The 18,349-nt window shown below is 53.4% G+C and overlaps 1 protein-coding gene across 2 annotated transcripts in view; it reads right to left on the reverse strand.

Moving 5' to 3' along the window:
• Window positions 1-550: 550 nt before the first annotated feature.
• Window positions 551-18,349, reverse strand: part of MGAT5B (alpha-1,6-mannosylglycoprotein 6-beta-N-acetylglucosaminyltransferase B) — a 68,598-nt gene continuing 50,799 nt past the window's right edge. Inside the window, exons 9-17 of one of the 2 annotated variants that reach the window (XM_086473633.1) lie at window positions 16,951-17,082; window positions 15,926-16,059; window positions 15,087-15,217; window positions 12,174-12,329; window positions 11,302-11,448; window positions 9,618-9,734; window positions 2,673-2,747; window positions 1,902-2,176; window positions 551-749 (exon numbers count right to left, since the gene is read on the reverse strand). In XM_086473633.1, the coding sequence (XP_086329759.1) occupies window positions 551-749; window positions 1,902-2,176; window positions 2,673-2,747; window positions 9,618-9,734; window positions 11,302-11,448; window positions 12,174-12,329; window positions 15,087-15,217; window positions 15,926-16,059; window positions 16,951-17,082 (1,366 nt within the window). Of the gene's footprint in view, window positions 750-1,901; window positions 2,177-2,672; window positions 2,748-9,617; window positions 9,735-11,301; window positions 11,449-12,173; window positions 12,330-15,080; window positions 15,218-15,925; window positions 16,060-16,950; window positions 17,083-18,349 lie in introns of both variants that reach the window. The other variant, XM_086473632.1, reaches the window with a different exon arrangement.

Consider the following 18,349-nt stretch of genomic DNA (forward strand, 5'->3'; position numbering starts at 1 on the left):
AGCCAGCCTCTCTCCTTGGGCTTCCTCCTCCCCCCAGCTCCGCAGCCAATGCAGGCACCGGCAGCCGCCCTGCGCCCCCCAGCACAGCTCTGCCCAATAACTCCCACAGAAGGGCTCGGTGTTGCTTCCCCTTTAATTTACCAGTTGTCAGGGGGGAGGGTTAAAAAACAAAATCAATAAATAAAACAACCTAGGATGCTTGAAGAGGATGAAAACCCTGAAACTGCAGTCTGCTGGTGGCTTGTCCCATTGCCAGAGGAGGGGAAGGGTGTCCCCAACCCCCGTCTCCCCACCACCCCGTCCCAGCACCACCAGGTCCAGGTGGGTTCGGATGTGGTCAGACGATGCTCCTCAAGAAGAAAATGAAACCAAAGGTCAGGACATGGTCATTCACAGTTGACTGGCGGACGAAACAACCCCCAGAGTCTGACACCCCCGGCTCACCGGCTGGGAGGGACCTGTCCCACCTCCCTCGGCTATTGCAGAAGCTTTGAGAAAAAGCCACTCGTTGCACGTTGCATGTCGCAAACACGGAGGGGGACACACCAAGTCACAAGCAATCCCTGCACAGAGCCACTTGTCCTTTGCGGTAGTCACGGCAGGGGCAGAGGCGTCGGTACTTGGTGTTGTAGCCCGCGCAGCTGAAGAGCAGTGGCTCCTTCTGGAGGTAGCACTCGTGGACGTTCTCGGCCACCGCTGGGTAAAGATGGTTCATCTCGTACTCGGTGCTGTCGCAGGTGATGCTGAGCCTGCGAACAAAGACAAAGGTGGGTCAGTTCAGGTGAGGAGGCTGTCTGGGATTTCACTGAAGGGTCTTTAGTGCTGTTCTGTCCTTCCCGGGGAGGTTCCTTCCACTAAGCATTGGGACAGACCTTTGCTGGTTGCCCCAGGAATCGTAAGTGCTGTCTGGCACCCCTTGGCTAGACATGAATGCTTGTCACCAGCCCAACACACCACGCAGGAAGAGGTGACCGTTGCAACTCAGCCCTGCAGCCCAGAGACCACCCCACGTGGGCCACGGGTGGCTCAGGAAATCACGCACAAAAATCCACCCAAATCTTTTATATCCCCTTGCTGACGAACAGGTCTGTCCACTCTCCGTGGACACCTCCCACAGCAGCTAATGTCCCCTGGAAGGGCGCATGAGTTTAATGGCTGCCCACATGTCCCCTGCTAGCTGGGATTAGCTAGGAAAACCGGAGTGGGCACCAGAAAAGGCCCGGAGGAGCCGCAGCAACGCCCAGTGTGGACCTCAGCATCCCTCTCCTGCCCATGCCTGCGTCTGCAGATGGAGCAGCCGCGCTGGCATCACTCTCCCACCAACCCCTCTCACCTGGTGAGTCCCTGAGCCAGCTCATTTTAAGGTCTGGAGCGGGGCATGGAGGGGAGAGAGTGAAATCCAAGTCCCAGCTCTAATTTGTCACATAAAAATGCCAGTGGAACTCACAGCGCCTGCCCGACCAGCATGACAGCAACGGTAATGCTCGCATTTTAATTGCTCACAGAGCAGCACTGAGCCTGGTGGCAGATTTATACTCTATTAAAACTTCACCGCTGTGTGTTCAAAATGCAGTTTTATAGACAAAGACATTAAAAAAAGAGAGAAAGGGAGAGAGCATGGAGGAGGTGGAGAGGAACCAGGTGGGAGAGAGGCAGAAACGTGCCTGGAAAGGCTATCGTTGCCTTCTGAAGTGTGAAGCTGATCAATGCCAACACATGCAAGCAAAGGGCTGCTTTGCAGGCAGCACCCTGCCTACGTCGCCTCGGGCACGAAGGCACTTCAGTAAGATTTCAGGAGGGAGGACATGAGGAAAATGGGTGCTGGGGATGGGGGGGAACAAAGGGAACATCATCTGGCTGATGGACCCCACCACCACCTTGCTGAGAAGGTCACAACTCACTGGAGAAACACCTCCTTCTTGTTGAGGAACTTGAAGAAGGTGGGCTCGCAGACCAGCCCATGCCGCCGGCACGTCTCGGTGCAGGCGTGCTGGGTCTCCGACACCCACACCTGCAGCGAGTCCACTGGGGGCCAGGCATGGGGGTCCCGGCTGGCGCTGGGGGACCACACCAGGTGAGTGGCGTTGGGAGACAGGGCCAGCGGGCTTGGAGGGCTTTGCATAGCAGGACTCTTGGCCTTGGGAGGCAGAGGAGGAGATGATGTAGTGCAGAAATCCTAGTGGGAGAGAAGACAATGGGTCAGTGCCTGGAGGAACAGGGTAAGATGTTGGGGATGGGGAAGGGAGGTTGCTGGTGGGACAGAAGGACATTTGGGCTGCTGAGTTTGCTCCTCAGGTTGCGGTCACCTGCATGCATAGATAGCATCTCCTGCTCAGGAGGTGCAGGCACCAGCCACCTCTTCTTCTCCCAATGCTGCCTTATTCTCTGCAGCAGAAAGGTCTTGACCCAGCCGCAGCACCCCCAGCCACCCTCCGCCAACACCCTGGGCGTCTTTGGTTCATGACAAATCTCCTCCAGCCCCCAGCTCCTGGTGCTCTCTGCAGTTAGGCCACTGGCTGCACAGGGCTGGGACCTGGGTTCCTCACTGGGGAGATGCATTGAGTCAGCGGTTGCTTGCCCAGAAGAACAGGAACAGACCCATGGGAGAACAGGGATGCTCCCCCAGGGAGAAGAGGGATGGTTCCCCAGGGAGAACAGGGATGCTCCCCAACCTGGTGCTGAATGTAGGCATGGATCCGCTCCAGCATCCCCTCGCAGGTGTACTCGTAAGGCAGGTAAGGGTCCACCTGTGAAGAGGGAAGAGCAGAGTGCAGGCAGCAAGCAGGGACAGCCTTGCCCTCCCCCTGGGCTCAGTGGCCTGGGACGGCAGTGCCCTGGGGGCAATGGCTCTCCCCACCCGCTGAAGCCCACTGCTTGTGTCTGTCCACCGAAGCCAGGGCAGAAAACGAGGACTGGACAAACTTCGCAAGCCATAAAGCGCTAGAGAAAGAGGGTGAAGGAGTTATTTGGGTTCAACCCATGTATTTCGGGAAAAAATTTTAGTCTCACCTTTCTTCAGTTCTGGTAAGTTGCAAAACAAAATCACTTTGCATGCAATAGGTCACTTCCAGTTAAAGTATGAACTGTGTCAGCCCAAGAAACACTTAGCAAACGTGGGCAATGTCAGGGAGTAATTTTAAAACAGAGTGGAGGAGTTAGGACTGGTAAAGATGCCAAGCTAATCCAGAGCAAGAGCATCCCAGTGGTGCCCTGGGTCTGGTCTAGCATCCTCTGTTCCCCTGCTCCTGCATCCTCCAACCTCGCACAGCTCCGCCTGCTCAGAGAGGAAGGTCCAGGCTTCACCGCCCCAGCGCTATGACCCACCACACTGGCCAGTGAAAAGCCCAGGGCTGGGACTGGTTGTGCACAATACAGGAGAAAAAAACCACCCTCTTTTCCCATAGCCACTTCATTGAGGGTTTGCTGCCTAGTGCAGACGGCTGTGACGGGGTGGAAGCCTGCATCTCCCCCAGCCCCAGAGGCTCCGTGCTCCCCACTGCCACCGGCACAGGCTGGGATGGGGCAGGGAGGCTGCACGCTGGGATGGAACAAACATCGATGTCCACGTCGATGCTGGCGCTGTCGCTGCACCCCACGTTGATAACTGCTATTTATACAGAGCCAGCAGTGCTTAAACCACGGTGTATTTTTAGCGTGGGTTACAAAATGTTCCGGGTCTTCGGGAGACTTGTGCCTGCGCTCACTTCCCGACGTCCCATCTCCCTGTCCTAAGAGTCACCCTCGGGTCCTGGCAAGGGAAACCTCCTGCTCTGCACAGCAGCTCAGCAGCATCCCCCCAAAAGAGCACGTCCCTGGCACAGAAGCCACACAGGTTCCAGGGTGAGCAGGCAGAAGCAGGCAGCTGGGCTCACTGCCCTCCAGCAGTGGCCATTGCCGCAGGGTCAGTGGTGATTTTTCCCCTGGGAAGCGCACACAAATTATTTTTTATGGAACTTTCTGCTCTGGGAAGACAGATTTTTCCACACTCCTGTACTTTTCCAGAGAGATGCTACACGAGCCACAGGATGTTGGTGCGTGGAAGGGGCTGGTCCTGGGACCCTCCTTTCCCCCGTGCATCTCTGCAGAGGTTCATGCAAAAGAAGGATTATAAGAAAAAACACACCAAAGATAATTCATCTGGAAAACACTGTCTCTTCTATTTTCTGAGCTCTGCCCCTCCAAAATAGCTATCCCCTTTTGAAGTACCTGTCAAACCCAAGCTTAAAGTCTCAGTCTGCTGAGAAGATCCCTCTCAGCATCTCCCTGCCATAAATATCCCACCTGAGATCTCAGCCAGGCTGGAAATCACAGCTGCTCCGTCTAATTACAGATGTGCACGCTAATCAGGGCTGACACAATGACAGGCACTGATCCTGCCTCTGAATTGCTGATGGGCGCTCAGTTAACTGGGGCAGAGCCCTCCACAAAGCAAACCCAGAGCTGGGCTGGGTGCTGGTTGCTGCCTGGCACCGATTCGGGGGAGACAAACCACCCCTTGCTCAGCATCACCAGTGCTTCGTCTCATCTTACCGCTGCTTTCATGGCCACAGCGCTGGGGGGGCTTTTCCCAGGACCCCGTTACGCCAGACACGGTGCAGGCATAACTCTGTAAAACAGCCTCTTTCCCCCAAAACACCGCCGCGGTACCTAGTGGGACGCAGCACATCCACAGCGGGGTGGAGACAGAAAACCTCCTTGCACCCACACGTGTACCCAGAGGTGATGCTCCGGGTGCAATCCCACCTGCCCGCAGGCTCCTGGGAGCCCTGCTGCGCCCAAGGGCATCAGGAGGCTGCGGCCAGAGCCCGCTGCAGCCCCTGCTCCTCTAGCCCTGACACCCCCATGTGCCCCTCTCCCCTCCAGGGGCTCCCCAAAAAAGGCTCTTGCAACCCCCCCGCCCCCCTCTCCCAGCCTCATTAGGATTCAGCTTGTACACCCATGACTGGTAGAAAATGCCAGTTTCGAGAAGATAATTGTTTAATTAAAATCTGACAGCCTTGGCCTCCTCTTGACAGCCACAATGTTAATGCCGCTCCCGGTGCCGGGAGCTCAGGATCTGCCCAGAGCCCTGGGAGGGAGGAGGAGGGGAGCTCTGAGGTGGGGACCACTGCGTCCTGCTGCCAGGCAGAGCGATGCACGGGACGCCATGGGAGAGAGCAGAGGGGTCGGTGAAGATGGATTTTGCCATCCTTTCCCCCAGGCATCAGAGGGGAACATGGGGCCAGAGCTCTCCAGCCCCAGTGCTCTCCATCAGCTAAATGGGGAGTTACTGGTGCCCCACAGGGATATCACCACAACAGCCCTGGTTTTATAGTCTCCATCAGGAACCCCTGAGCTGAAGAGAGCAATAAGTATCCCTCACTCAAAAGGAAAAGAAAGAAAAAAAATATATTCAAACATCATCAGACAAATAAGCAGAAAAATAACGCAATTCTCTGCCGGCACGTAACAGCAGGCTGGGAACACTTTAACCAGCTATTTTCGCTGTGATGTTTAATACGCCACTCTTTCAAGCATAGTCTGAAATGTATAATTTTCCATTATATTCCTGTATGTTTGACTTTAATATAATGAAGCCTTCTCCCTCCACTACACCAGAATATTGGGTCTGTTAAATTGCTTGCGCGAGGACTATTTTTGACAACGGAAAAAGCTGAAGGCCAAGAAAATGGTGGTGCCTGCAAACCTCTCTCCTTCTCCAGCCTCTATCCCTGGCTAATGGCCATAATCCATCACCGGGACAAGCCTCCTGGCATCGCCTTTCCCAGGGGGACGCAATTTGTCTCTTGGCCCCATGTGACTGACTGTGCTGGGATTTGATCTCTGGGGCAGAGGGGTTTGGTGCTTCCATGATTTCTACTTTCCTTATAAATAGGTCAGGGATGCGAGCCATCGGGGAAACCCAAAACTGCTCCAAGGGGGGATGAACGGCAGAGACACGGCTTGCCGAAAACCTTCCCCAGCAGCTGCAGGGTGACCTGGAGCGGATGCCACCTCTGAAAGGACAAGGGAAGGGAGCACAAGGGCTTTTCTTGGGGGGAAAACCCCATATTGCAAACCCAAGCCACGTCCAAACTGCGATTCAGGTCCCTCTCCAGAAGGAAGAAGTTTCTTTCAAGCAAATCCAGGTTGGCGAAGGACGCCGGCTGCATCTCAACTGCTTTATTTGCACAAATACAGCAGCCAGCCCTGCCAGCAGAGCCGGCCGGCTCCAAACACACCGAAGGAAGCTCTGCCAGCCCGCCCAGAGCCAGGGCAGGGCTGTAGCTGCGAGGACGGCACATCCCGCCCCGAGCTGCGGCTCCGGGTGTCTGCGATACAAATCGGGACGGCTGTACAGCAACACCAGCAGAGTCCTGGCTGGAGAGCCACGAGCAGGCTGGGGCAGCCACAGCGTAACGCTGAAATATCCCCGAAGCATCAGCAAATCCCCCAGAGCCACGATGCTCTAAACCAGCGCGAGCTTGTTTGTCAGCTTGACCGTAACAGAATTAATAGCAGGTTCGTGAAAACAGCTCCCAAAGCCCTTGAGGGGTTCCCAGCACCCCGGTTCCCGGTCCCTGGCACCCCAGTTCCCAGCACCCAGCACGGCACGGCTGCCGCTGGGAAAAGCTGATGGCAGAGGCAGAGCAAAGGAGACGTCCCACAGCTTCGCACAACATCTCACCCCAAAAAATGTTTTACTGGGTTTTGCCTGGAAGACGCAAAACTAAAGCTGTGCGATAAGTGATTTTTCAGTCATACAGCAAAAAAAAGAAAAAGAAAATCTGTTTCAGGTCAGTTTTCAATTTCCAATGTTTCCACCCATCAAGGAAGGGAAAAAATGCTGTGCTTCAGGTTCGGCAATCTGTTTGGGTTGGTGAAGCAAAGGGAAATGCATCATTTTGGATATAAGCCTTCCTTTCAATAAACTGGCAGGGTATCTTTAAACAAAGGCAGGCAGATGGGAAAGAAAAACATATTATTTCATCGCAGTAATGCTGAAATGAAATGTTTTGACTGAAAAAATGAATTGATGGTGGTTATTCTGAGACATAGACAAATTTGTTAAATATTCTGATAACAAAACATCCCATTTTGCCTTCAGGGAAAATAAGAAGTCAGTGAAAGAGTTTCTTCGAGCTCCAGTACCTGGCTGGGAACTGCAACACTAAATGCCCGGCCACTGGCTTTCTGCTGCTCCTCCTGCTAATGCCTGTTTTGAATTCCCGCTGTAACAAACAGTATTTTAAAGGCAAGATAGCAAGGGATTCCTGGAGCCAAAGCCCATAATAAGGCTTTTAAACCTGTAAGGTAGGTCAGTTCTTAGGCTTAATTGCCTTGACAGCATCTCTAATAAAGCAGAACTTTCTATTTAAAAGAGAAAAAGGGGAAAAAAATAGGGGGGGGGGGGGGGGCAGGCGGGGGAGAAGTGCTGTAAGTTATTCACACTCACTCCCTGCTCTGCTTCAGGAGGATTTATATGATATCTTTAAAAAAACCCAGCGAGGTGAGTTGTGGGATTAACCCAGTGCACTTCTTGGTGGGAAGGAATAATTTCCCTCCAGAGTGAAGGCACGTTTTCAGTGCAAGTGGGATGTCAGCAGCTGGTTTTACTCATTTCAGGCAAATTTAGGACTTCAACATCCCGGCAGCCGAGGGTAATTACAGCGGTCGGGATGCTTCATGGGAGGGAGTCTTTGGGTGGGGGTCCCGAGTCGCGCAGAGCTGGGTGCAGCCAGACTCCTCCAAAATAAGGCTTTCGAGAGGCAGCTTTACCTGCCCCATGGTCTTAGAGGTGACAGAGTTTATCTGACTATGTCACGCTGGGATGGAGAACAGAGAGCAGCCACCCTGGGATGCCAACGCTGCCCACACGCTGTGCCGGCGTTACAGACACCCTTGTTCCAGCTCTGCCTCCCCTGTCCTCCATCAGCCCTTTAGGGACCAAAGAAATGTTAATTAAGGGAGGGAGGCAGGACGTGTTGTGACTGCACCACAGCTGCGGTTGCACAAAGAGTGGGAACGGGGAGAAGAGCGGAGACGGGAGCTCGTCTTTGGGCAAAACAGGGATTGGCATGGCAAGGGCACCCAGCAGGTCCCCACACCGGTTCCTCCTGCCTGGTGCCCATCACACTGGCAAATTCTTTCCTAAAATCCCTTTTTCTTCTTTTATTTTTAACCAGAGATTATCATGAAGCATCTAAATGACCCGGTGCACGTCCAGGTGACATCGCAGCACAACACAGCTGCTCAGGAGCCAGCAGAGCCCTTTCCCCCTCCTTAATTCTCCAATCAGTTTTTAATTATTTTAATAGCACGGCAGCACCAGGCTTCGCTATTTTCTTTCTCCTTTGTGGAAAAACTGAAAATTTCCTTCTCTCTCCCAAAACAGAGACCGGCAGCTCCAGGCCACCTGCCCATGGCGTTGCCTTCGCTTCAGGGTCATGTCTTCAGCCCAGATGGTGGAGGGTCAAGCGCTGACAGCTGGCCCAGCAGCAGAGCAGCAGGGATGTAATTATTTTTAATTTAATTTTAATCGAGATACCGGAATGAATGTTCAAAACAACAACTGTTTCCATAAGTCAGGTTTGTCTGGTCTTTGCAAACTCATAGAGAAAATCAGCGCAAGGTGAAGAGCTGCAGCAATCACCCCCGATAAGGTGCAAGACCCCAGCAGACAGCGTGGACACATTAGCTGAATAAAGTCCTCAGAATGTCACAGACATCCACCTCTGCAGCCTCTAACGCACAGAAAAGCAAGGATGACACCTCTCTGGCCAGAATCACCCCTGTCCCCTCCAAAATCCCCCCCCAGCACTGTGAACCCTGGACCCCCGCAGCTGGATGCAGAGCCCCGGTTTCACAGCACATCGTTGTCCTCACGAGGGGACGGCTCATCCCGAGCGAAGCAAATTGCAAGCAAAACGAAGATCAGCACTTTTCTCCCCTCCAGGAAAATTGACTTTAATAATTTGGACAACTTGAAAGGCTCCTGCCACAGGGCAGGAGGTAAATATTCATGAGGGACCGTTTCCAGGGCTGGCGCAGTGGGAGTGCTGCCTTCCCAGGGGGTCCTCATATCCCCTCCCCTTCCTTACATCCCTCCATCCTTCACAGAGGCAACTCCTGGAGCTATTTCTATTGATTTGCTCAATCCTAACAATAACAATGAAGAGTGAAACGGGGGAATGGCAGGCGCAGAGGCCAGTAGCTCCCCGGGTACTCGCAGGAAGGTGCTCTCTGGGTTTATCTTTGCTTCACACCAGGTCCCACGCTGCTGCACATCTCCAGAAACCTCAGTCTCCTGCTCCCAAACCTCATCTCCCTTATCTCAGCTTCCCCTTGCTCCAGCTCTGCCTGGAGGATTCCCAGCGGACCCCTCAAGGGCACAGTGCTGCCCTGGGCAAACACCTACAATGCTTGGTACCAAAGCAAGGTGAGAGCACGAGTCCCCCTGAAGCTGCAGGAGAGGAGGATTTCTGCCTTGCGCATGCAAATAATTTCCAAGGGGAAGCAAAGAAGGAAAAACAATTAACGCTTGAAAGGGAGAGCCAGGCACCAGCGACCGCTGATGATGTCTGTCCCTGCAAAGGCAGCAGCGGGGAGTTCACCTCGCCACCTCCTCCGAGCCGTACCTGGGTCCTCATGATGGTTTTGATAGCAGCTTCAAACTCTTCGGAGTTATTGTAGTCGACAGTCCACACATGCGGCTTCCCGATGAAGTCTTCAGCATATGGGTGTTGGGAGGACACCTAAAACAGAGCAGCGTGAGCTGGTTTTTTGCAATCCCTGCCAGAACGGCTGCTGTCTACCACTCACAGCCGTGACGGCAGAGAGAAGCAGCAAGGCTCAGGCACAGACACGTTGGGTTTTAACCCACTGCACGTAAAGATGTGCTGGAAAAAGGTTTCCTCTGAACCCATCTGCACCCCGACATCAGCCTGATGCTTTAAAATTCCCACTGGGTTGGGATACCCCGTTCCCATCAACACTACAATCACCTCCACAGCCCTGAATATCTCCATCTCCGTAATATGGGTACAATTTAACCTTGATCTGAGCCATTTGTGGGTCTGGAGTGGCAAAATAGGCCAAACCAGCAAAGGTCTGTGAAGGCACCCTGTCTCCCAGGTTCGCCAGCACCAGAAATGAGAGAGAAAATCCATCCCCACCAAAGGCCAGGGAAGTCTGGCACCGGGAGAAAGCAGTGCTGGAAGCTGCATCACCCCGATGCCACAGCCAGTCCCACACACTGGTAGGCAACAGCCACCTGCCTCTCACCAGGCCACTTGGGGGGATCTACCTCTGTTGTTTCAGCCCCTGAGCTGCCTTTTCAGCCCCACGGTGCTGCGAGGCAGCCAGAACCCAGATCTCCCCTCAGGAAGGGAACAGAGAGGATGCTGAGCAGAGGAGCTGTTTCGGGGAGACCGCAAAACATTGCAGAGGGGCCTGAAAAACACCTGGATCTGGAGGAGGTGAGCAGTGCATGCTCTGTATTTTATTCTCCAGCTTGCTGTCCTTTCCCATTTTTTTTCTGGCAGATTGATCACCTCCTCCGGCATATAAACACCCTGGGGCATTTCACAGCCCTGCTCCCAGCTGCCCTCCCAGCTCCGGGCTGAAGCACAGCCACAGCACCCACCCAGGATGGGTGCTAACACTGACAGCTAATTAGGGGGGTGCACGGGATAGACAAAGGGGTCCAGGTCAGCCCAGTGCCCCCTACCCCATGATGGGTGCTGCCAAGCTGGGCTGTGGTAGGGCTGAGCCGCACGGCCCCCCAGCAGAGCCCTTCTCGCGGGAGTGAGCATTGCACTGCATTATCCACTTCATTAATAATAAAAGAGGCAATTTTCTCAACCCTTTAACTTTTAAAGAGTTCCTGCCTCACTTAGATTGAATTCCCAGTGATGGGCAAGCCTGAGAGGGATTTTGTACCCCTGCAACAACCAGGAGGGTCCCAGTGTCCCTCTGGGTGTACAAAAGGATGAACAGGGAGGGGAGCATCACCCCGGTTTGGGAGCAGGGTATGGGGTGTGCGTGGATCTAAGCTGACAGGAAAGGAGCTGGGGTCCGTGGCCTGCAGAAGGCTCCTGCACCACCTTCTCCTTTGCAACCCCAAACCCACGGCAGGGCCCCTTGCATCGAAGCGCTCCGGATGGAGACAACGTGAGGATGGGAGAGGGAACCCCATCTGCCCGCGCTTCTGTATTTGGAGGAAATCTTGCCAGAAAGAAATAATCTCAGTTTAGCAGCTGCTCTTCCCCTGGCCTCCCCTTCCTCCATCCAGCCCGTCTGCTCGCCTCCTGCCAGACTCGCCTCTCTCGACGTCGGCTTCCCGCGGAAGAACTCGTGGTTGAGGGAGCTGTGCGGGGGGTTGAAACGCGCCTGCAGGAAAACGCAGCCGTTGGCGATTGCCTCCAGCGGGGCAGGACCCTCGTAGGGGAACCCAAAGCCAATGAAGAGCTGCGAGGGAGAAACCCACGTGCTGGTGAGCAAACACGGCCGACCCCATAGGAAAGTCTCCCAAATAACCCGCCAGCACCCCTCTCTGCCGCTCTAGTCCTGCACACTAAGCCTTTAAGGAGCTCCATGCGGTTCAACACCCCACAGCTTCAATGTGCTAAAAAATCCCCCTTCTCCGTGCCTCACAGCCCACTTGGGCAAAGCAATGTGGTGTTAAGGAGCTGCGAGTTCCCCCGTGGTGGCTACGACCATCACACTGGCCCTGTACGGAGAAATACTGGTTTGCCAAAGCCATTCAGGCTGGAGAACCAACAGCATTTCCCTCAGACACCAGCTGAAGGCAACCGGGATGCGCCCGTACCCTGCACACTCACTCCAAGAATCCCATTTATTTTTATCACAGCCATGGCGGGGGGCGAAAATCCCACCCCACTTAGCAATAAATGAATTAGTCAGGAAACATTGTGCTCCATCTGTGGACAGCCTGCAAGGAGAAACTCATCAGACACATCTTCATTTCAAATTATGTGCTCTGCTCGGCCTCTGGCTAATTAGCCCTGCTGATAGCGCCTGCAAGCCTGGGAGGAGCACAGATAACAGCCTCCCTCCCCTCCCCATGCCTCCTCCTTTAATTAGGTTTTCTTACTCAAGGCAACTGAGTCCTTGCTGCTGGCTGGTCAACGGGGGACGGGGTCCCACGGACGCCCCAGCTGGATCTCACCCACCTTTGCCTTCCTCAGCAGCTGCTGAAACTCGTGTTGTGGCAGCAGCCCGTGGTTCTTCACGAACGCCGGGACCTCGGGCGGCCGCTGTGTCTCGTAATAAACTGTGCCGTGGATCTCCATGTACTTGTTGAGGATGGCCAGGAACTTCTCCTTGCCCTGGGGAGGAAGGCAGACGCGTGAACCGCACCAGAAGGTGGTTATAGGGGGAGATGTAACCCTCAAACTGCTGTCCCAGAGCACCTACGATGCTTCGGTTCAACCTTCACCCTCCCCTCTACATCCCTCAGACACACGTCCTGGGCCACCCCAGGCTCCCAGTGAGCCCAGATGGCTGCAGGATCCATCACCTTGAACTCAGCACCTTGAGCCCCTCCCTTCCCTGCCACTTCTCGCAGGCAGCTTCCACTCTGCAGCTGCTGAGTTAAAGGTTTCAGGGGATTCAGAGGGAAGTTTGCAAAGACCAGAGCTTGCTAATGGCCTCTTATTCCAAGTAAGAAGTCCCCAGGATTTTCTCACTCTGTTTTAATCCTGTTTTACTACCTGGAAAAATCAAGGGGGTCATCAGTTTTCTGTCTTTTGGAGGCTTTCCTCCTTTTGCTCTCCAAAGCAGCCTCCCATTTTAACAATTTCTCTATTGCAGATTAGTTTTGCTTGGAAAAACCACACAGGGACCATCCTTTGGATGCTGCATTTTCAGCTTGTTCCAGTGCTGCAATAGGCTCTGAAAGAGCAGAGACTGGGAGAGAATAAGGAGGTATAAACGGGGAGTTTGAGAAAACTCAGTACTCTGCCTTAAAGCCTCTCTGAACACCGTATTTCTGCCCTCAGCCATGTATCCCTGAACTTCTCCAAGGCTGAAACCAAGTGCTTTTGGTGGGATGAGGCTGCAGGGTGAAGTCCTGGCCACAGTGTCACCCAAATCAGCACCGTTTTGCTATCAACTCCCTAATGCAAAGGGCTTGGGGAGTTGGGACTGAAACACGGCTTATAGTCCCTGGGTAGGACCTGGCATCACTGAGCATCATCGGGGGGGACTGATCCCCCCGCACGGTGGGGGGCTGGCATGGGAGACCCCCTCCACCACTGCATCTGAGCACTGGCAGCTGCTTCGACCCATGGAAGCTGGGCAACAACCTGATGAAAATGGCCTTCCCCAGCTTATTAAAACTTTGGCTCCTGTTGCGAGCTGAAGCCGAGAAGTTCAGAGGGGTAGGAGATGAGAAATAATGGGAAGGCAGGTTTAATGAAATGTTTCTAAATGTCAAAAAGACCCTGCTTTGCAGATGGTGCTTGGTCCAAGGCTTGTAAATAAGCACCCAGCTCCAGAAGATGCAGGTGCTCTTTTCCTTCTTAGACCTCAAAATCACTCAAAATAAGGAAAAGCTCCTCTTCCCCCTTGTTTTATTACATGGGGTGGCACAAGATGTGAAGCAATGCCCAGGCAGCCTGACCTCCAGGAACAGACACCAGAAAGAAGCAGCCCCGGTGCCTTCACCCAGTAATAAATTACCCCAAATATGTAGTTTTGAGGAAATCGGTGCTGTTTGTGAATTCTAGCTAAAAAGAGCGAACATTCATAGCGCTGAGGGCGGAGGGAAATGTCCGTTCTGAGGTTTTAACTCTCTTTAGTGCCTTCCCAAATTCACCTAACTAAGCTCAAATGAAATTTCTGGATAAGAAAGGGTGAGGAAATGGTAGAAAAAGAAGACAAAATGTTACAGTTCCTCTAAAATGAGATGTAGTGGGTTTCAATGTGGTTTTGGGGAGCCTCCGAGCTACGCAGATGCGAGGGGGGGGAGGGGGTTGCTCTCAGATCTGGGGGGGTGATGGAAAAGCCACAAACACCCAAGAACAGGAGGAGATGGTGTGACATGGCCAGATCCTGGCCCACTGCAGGCATCCCTGCGATGGCAGAGCCGCTAAATCAGGAAAGGAGGGGACAGGGAGGGGATACAGACTCTGGTTGTGTCAACCCACATCAGTCCCAGCAGGGCAGGAGGACCGAGCCCACGACAAAGCAAAGTCTACTCCAGCAAAATCTTTTCTCTCATGAGAAGATGTGCAGAGGTAAAGCCCAGCAGCAGCTGGTGTGGTTACAGTACCTGCAACTGGAACAGCCCCAGGCAGCGCACAAAGGGGAAAGAAAAAAAAAAAAAGAAATAAATCAAGAGAAAAATGATAATTTGCTCCTTTTTTTAAGCCCTGGAAGGAAAAGCAGCTGGCTAGCTCTGGATAAGACAGCGGGGAGTACACACGTCCCCTGGCTGCTACAGGAGATGCAGGGGGGATGTTTCAGGGGGTTGGGGGTATCGCTCCCACGTAGCTACCCACCCCTCTCCCCCAGGCGTTACAGGCACGGGTGGGCAGCGGGGCAGCACAACCCCCTTTCACAGAGTACTTGAAAGCAGAGACAAACCATCCCCACCATATCACCTACCGGCAATCATCGTAATTAATTACGTAAAATCATTGCTATGAAATCCTCAGTCTAAGCAGCCCGTTGGGAGAAAACAGAATCACAGAATGGTTTGGGTTGGAAGGGACCTTAAAGATCATCTAGCCCCAACCCCCTGCCACGGGCAGGGACACCTTCCACTAGAGGAGGTTGCTCAAAGCCCCATCCAACCTGGCCTTGAGCACTGCCAGGGAGGGAAGCATCACCTAGATCAAAGAGCAGGGGACGGGGTCTCACCAGACTCTGCCCTGCTTGCGAGGAGGCGCTGGACATGTCACAGCACTGCAGCTGCCTCAGCTTCCCCTCTGCGAATGGGACACGGATGCTTCTCTCCAAACACACCAAGATCTGTGCCTCAAAATCTCAGGGTAAGAGCCAGAAGCTTCTGCTACCTCACAGCTCTGCCTACAACTGCCCCTGCCCGCCTGGGTGCTCCCCGCAGTGCCCAGGACACCCACCTTCCAGATGCTGGCTTCTTTCCCATACACCACCGCCATGCTGCTCACTTTGTTGGACTTGATGAATTGCCTCTCTGTCTTGTTGAGCTCCTCTGACACGAAGCCCATGAAGGAGTTGTCGGGGGTGTGAGCTGTGGACACCAAGTGGAGAAGAGACATGGCTGGAGAGATGTTTTCTGGGACCTCATCAGGGTTGAGGACACAGCCCCATTGCAGCACAGGGGCTGAGACAAGCCTGGCTCCAGAGCCTCGCTGGAGCTTGGAGGAAAACCAGCATGAATCCCCATCCAAGCAGCTCATAAAACACAGGCTTTGGAACTCATTTGAGCGACTCTTTAGAAAGTAAGGCCTTTTTAAGGGTGCCAAACGGGCTTTATCCAGCCAGGAAAAAGCAACGTTTGAGTCACCTAGTGCCCAATGGGTCACCAGGCTCCTTCCAGACAAGCACATGTCTTTTCCATGCCACAGGCAAATCCGAATCACTGAGCTGGCTCTCACCTTTAGAACGCCAGCTGAAATAAAACCAGGCTTTGCAACCAAAATCACCTCACATTTCCCCTCCCAGGAGCTGGAAGCTCCTGGTTGTGCCCTGTGTTTGGCCTTGACCGGAGCCAGCAACCCATCACGGAGGAGGGAGCCAGGTCTTTCTTCCTGGACCATTTCTACAGCCCAAGAGATGGCCAAGCAGACTCAGGAGCTCCTTGCAGGCAGGGGGAAGCAGGAGTGGAGCCGGGGAGGATAGCACTGCCCGTGCATCACCTCTAAAGGAGGTGAGACCTGCTTCTGCGCTGCCTATGAGCCCCCGAAACTGCCCCACTGTGTCCCTGTCCCCCGCTTACGGAACATGGTCATGAACTGGGTGGGCTGCAGGTTCCAGTAGCCCCAGTTGGTGCGGTAGCCTCGCAGCGTGGCGTACTCCTCGTGGTTGTACGCTGGCTCTGTCCCAAAGGTATCAATGACCCGGACGCGGCACCTGGCAGAGGAAACAGGACCTGAGGACCTCAGCTGGAGAAAGTCCCACTGCCAGGGACATCTGGTGTCCCCAGGCAGCTCGTCCCTTGTCTGCTCCCTGAGCAGAAGGTGCAGGAACATCCCAAGCAGCCCTTCCCAACCCACTGCTCCCTCCTGTAACAAGCAGTTTCCCCTTGCTTTCATCTCCCTGACCATTTCGAGAATGATGTATCTCCTGAAGACTTGTTAATGCTTTTCCCAATATCCTGGGAATGCTGAGGCAGGCATTACCAGCACAAGACCGAGGAGAGAAGGGGAGCATCAAGCAAAGGAAGAGCAAAACAAGCTGAATGAGAGAGCAAATGCATTTATAATAAAAGCAATAACACCACTTGTCATTTTTCTCTCTAATAAAATTGTGTAGGATAGTGGAAGAGATGGGAGAAAACATAATAAATAGCAGGAGTATCAGCACTAAATTAAATCGCATATTTTCCTGGCTGGTGCTGTACCAGGGGATGATGACATTTGTCTTGATGCCGAAGGAGCCAGGGATGGGGCTTCATGCAAACACAAAAGGCTCACATTTCCCTCCGTGGTGCGGCCACTCCTGTCTGCAGGCTGCAGGCATGGTGCTTGGAAGCACACAGGCACATGCAGGGTTTGATTTTCCCAATTCAGTCTCTTCTAATGAGGTTTTATCTTAAACACCCGAGGCTCCGGAGCGAGCAGACTGCCTTGTGCCGTGGCAGCAGGGGACACAGCAAGGCACCAGCTGGCAGAGCCAGGCAAAAATCAAAGGTGCAGTCAAAGTGTCTGACTCCTTGGATGTGGGGGCCAGCCTTCGAGGTCATTAGCATTAGTTTTTGCTTGCTAATTAATGGAGAGTAAGAGAAGGAGTGGCTTTGCTTACCTGTACTTCTTAAAGGAGAGCCCCATGTGCTGCTTCATCTGTTGGAGACCGTGGTAGTCGGTGTAAATCAGGTCGAAAGGCAAAGGATTGGTCAAGGGGCAGTTCCCCCGTCCTGGCGGCACCCCTAAGTGACTGGGGAGAAGCAGGAGGGACTGATCAGCCTCCCGGCACCACGAACCCCCTGCAACACAAACACTCATTTCCCTGCCCAGTGCTTATCAGGGGCCATCAACCAGCTCCCCAGTTGATGGAGCACGAGGAAGATCGTTCTCCTCTCCTCAGCCTTTACTTCTGAGGCCAAAAATCTGAGGTTTTGGGGAGTGCTGGTCCCCTGTGCACTTGCTCCAGCTGAGTTCCTGCTCCCCCCTCGTGGATGATGAGGCTTTTGCACAGCATTCCCAGACAGGGCTCACCAGCATCTCATTCAACACACGCTCCCCTGGCCCTCTCTTGTTGAAGACACCAGATTTCGTTTGCTTTCATTGCAACCATATCAGTGACAGACTCGTAAAGCCACATCTTTAGGGACTCTCTGCCTCCAAGGCTCCCAGCTTAGCCTACATCTCCCTGTTCCCAGCCCCATACCCCTCCCAGCACACACCATGCACCATTCCTCTTACTCCAGTCCCTACAGGTCCCCACCACATGCCAGAGCACCCTCAGCTTCTCCTTGACTCTGGTGGCACTGCCTGTCCTTGGATGTTGTGCACGTTTCATTAATATTTCTCACTTTTTGTCCCATTTACGAAATAGCTTAATAAAGCCGGGGCAGCCAGACCCTGGGTCTCTCTCAGTGGGTTTTCAGCCCGTTCCTTACAACAGCCGTACTCAGCCCCTGTTCCCTCCTCCAGTGGATAAAACGCATTATGAAAATCCAGATAAACTAGATCGACTGCAATCTCTTTATCAAGACCATCAGTTACCTTGCTGCCAGGGTGATATGTGATTAATCTGGCATGATACAAGGCTGGTAAACCTGCAGCATGTCTCCTTCCATTTTCAATTACCTCTGTGAACTGATGAATCCCTCTCTGCAAAGCTGTTCCACTAAGTGTACCACTGATGTCAGCCTGACAGCCCATCTGCTTGTCTGGACCACATTTCCTCCTTCTCAGAAAAAAAGCTGTGACACCTTCCAGCTTCAGCAGGTTTCTCAAAAATCCTTGTTACACGTACTTGTGATTTCTGAGTGCCAGATCGCTCAGAAATACAAACGATCCACCCTGCAGTTTCAATGCTTTTGTATTTTTCTCCTCCTAAAGACGGTAATTCCTCATCCTCACCCTCACAACCCCACTCACACACAAAAAAGCAACAGCAACATCCCCATGGAAAACCAAAATGTTGAGCTGATCTGGTCCGTCTGGGCTCTGCCCACCACGCAGTCACCCCATTTCGT

This window comes from Leptosomus discolor, chromosome 15, assembly GCF_034619465.1.
Source record: "Leptosomus discolor isolate bLepDis1 chromosome 15, bLepDis1.hap2, whole genome shotgun sequence".
NCBI classification, from domain to species: domain Eukaryota; kingdom Metazoa; phylum Chordata; class Aves; order Leptosomiformes; family Leptosomidae; genus Leptosomus; species Leptosomus discolor.